The sequence below is a fragment of the Aquarana catesbeiana genome, linkage group LG09, assembly GCF_042186555.1.
Source record: "Aquarana catesbeiana isolate 2022-GZ linkage group LG09, ASM4218655v1, whole genome shotgun sequence".
NCBI classification, from domain to species: domain Eukaryota; kingdom Metazoa; phylum Chordata; class Amphibia; order Anura; family Ranidae; genus Aquarana; species Aquarana catesbeiana.
In genome coordinates this window covers 29,275,809-29,278,102 of record NC_133332.1, presented here as the reverse complement: position 1 = coordinate 29,278,102, position 2,294 = coordinate 29,275,809, and the positions used below count along the sequence as shown (strand labels likewise).

The 2,294-nt window shown below is 42.9% G+C and overlaps 1 protein-coding gene across 1 annotated transcript; it reads right to left on the bottom strand.

The window, feature by feature from the left end:
• Positions 1–479: 479 nt before the first annotated feature.
• On the bottom strand, positions 480–1,400 carry LOC141108888 (olfactory receptor 1L6-like). The gene has a single exon (XM_073600858.1). It carries the CDS (start codon positions 1,398–1,400, stop codon positions 480–482), a length of 921 nt encoding a protein of 306 aa, XP_073456959.1.
• Between the last annotated feature and the right edge of the window lie 894 nt (positions 1,401–2,294).

Genomic DNA, 2,294 nt, shown 5'->3' with positions numbered 1-2,294 from the left:
CTAGCTTTCCAACCCTCAAGTCTCAGAGACCCACAAAAACAGCTGTAGAAATGTAAAAAAAAGTAAGGGGAATTCACTCCAAGTGAGCCATCACTAGAAGACCCTGGTGTCAATGGCCACCAAGAGAAATAGAGAGGAAATTTTCACTTTTCAGAAAGCTAAAAAAACTCAACAATGATTCCAAACCATATACTATTGTATCCAAAACTGAAAAAGGTTTTGCATTTAGATACAATTTAAAGAATGCAAGTGTTTTTTAAATAATGCAATGGTAGGCATTTGGCAACAGTAGGTTCAAAACTGTGGTGGCCAAAGGAACATTGTTCACATGATCAACTGTAAATATTTATTACAGGGCACAATAGACACCTCAATAGTAGCATAGTTTTATTGGCTCAAGACAGATAAAATATGCTAATTACAAATTTCAGTATTTATTTGATAGCAAAGTGTAGTTTGGCTTTAAACGGTAACAGTGTCTATCCCAGAATTTTTTTAAAAGCTCTTTTGACCTCCTTATTTCTCAGGCTGTAAATAAATGGGTTGAGTGTTGGGCTAATGATGGTGAAGACTACACTGATGGCCCGATCGTAGGTCGGTGTAAAGGTGGAGCTTGGCCGAAAGTACATGAAAATTATTGTGCCGTAGCAGAGGATGACCATGGTGAGATGAGATGAGCAAGTAGAGAAGGTCTTTCTACTTCCTTGGGAAGACTTTAGAGTCAAAACTGCTCTGATGATGAGTACATAGGACCCAAAGATTAAAAGCATTGGAGAAAAGACAACAATGCAACTTTCAATGAAGTCAACTATCTGCATAGTAACTGACAAAGCAGAGCAGGATAGAATGATTATGTTGGGATAGTCACAGAAGAAGTTTTGGATTGCCCAACCACAGAACAGCTGAGAAGAAATTAGCCAAGTGCTGTGTGTAGAATGAAGGCAAGCAATAACCCAAGAAAAAGCCACCAGACAAATACAAGTTCGCTTGTTCATCATCAAAGAGTATTGTAGGGGAAAACAAACTGCACAGTAGCGATCCAAGGCCATCATGGCCAACAAAAAACAATCCATGGTGCCCACTGCTATGGCAAGAAAAAGCTGGAGAAAGCAGTCATGAACAGAGATATGGGTGTCTCCAGACAGGAGACCATACAAGGCCCTGGGGATGATTGTAGAGGTAAAACATACATCCACAAGGGCAAGATTCCCCATCAAGACGTACCTTGGAGTGTGAAACTGGTGCTGTGATGCAATAAGCACAAAAAAGAATAGATTTCCTGCAATGCAGAGGATATGCATAACAAAGAAGAAGAAGAGGACAGGCAAAATAAGATGCGGTGTATCCGAAAATCCCAAAAGCACAAAACCAGAAAAAGTCTTATTTTCATGAAGCTCCATATGTATATTAGTCAGTTATATATATGATAAAAACACGAAGATTACTGGATGCAGCACATCTGAAAAAAGTGAAAATTTGTTTTATAATTGAAAAAAAATGATCAAATGGACATAACACACGACTAACAAATTAAAGGAACTATGCAAACCAAAGTAAAATACAATGAAGAACAAATCACATGTACAGTACTTAATGGGTGACCCAATGGTGAGAAATGTGTAAGCTTTTAAGAGTGGGGTCCCAATAGTCATAGCAATCTATGCAGCTTCTGTGGGGCCTAGGGGTGGACTTGAGCCCCATTAAGGGAAATGTTGAGGCAAATTAAACAGAAAATATTGAAGATATCACAAATCCAGTACTGTATCATATTAGAGGAGAAGGGTCTGCAGGGCAGTGTACGGGGGTCAGCAGGACGGAAGACAGGGGATCACAAAGGCAGGGGTCAGCAGGAGGGAAGACAGGGGGTCAGTAGGACAAGGTACAGCGGTCAGCAGGATGGAAGACAGGGGGTCAGTAGGGCAGGGTACAGGGGTCAGCAGGACAGAAGACAGGGGGTCGGTAGGGCAGGGTACAGGCGTCAGCAGGATGGAAGACAGGGGGTCAGCAGGACAGAAGACAGGGGGTCGGTAGGGCAGGGTACAGGGGTCAGCAGGATGGAAGACAGGGGGTCAGTAGGGCAGGGTATAGGGTTTACCGGGACAGAAGATGGGGTAAGTAGGGCAGGGTACAGGGTTCAGCAGGATGGAAGACAGAGGGTTGAGCAGGACAGATTTGCATCACCAAGGCCCTCATCCTCCACACAGGTATGGAAGAGTTAAGTGAAGTGCATGCATGGAGTCCAGGCTAGGTGCATGGCGGGACTCCATAACATTACTAGGAGAGCAGTAATACTC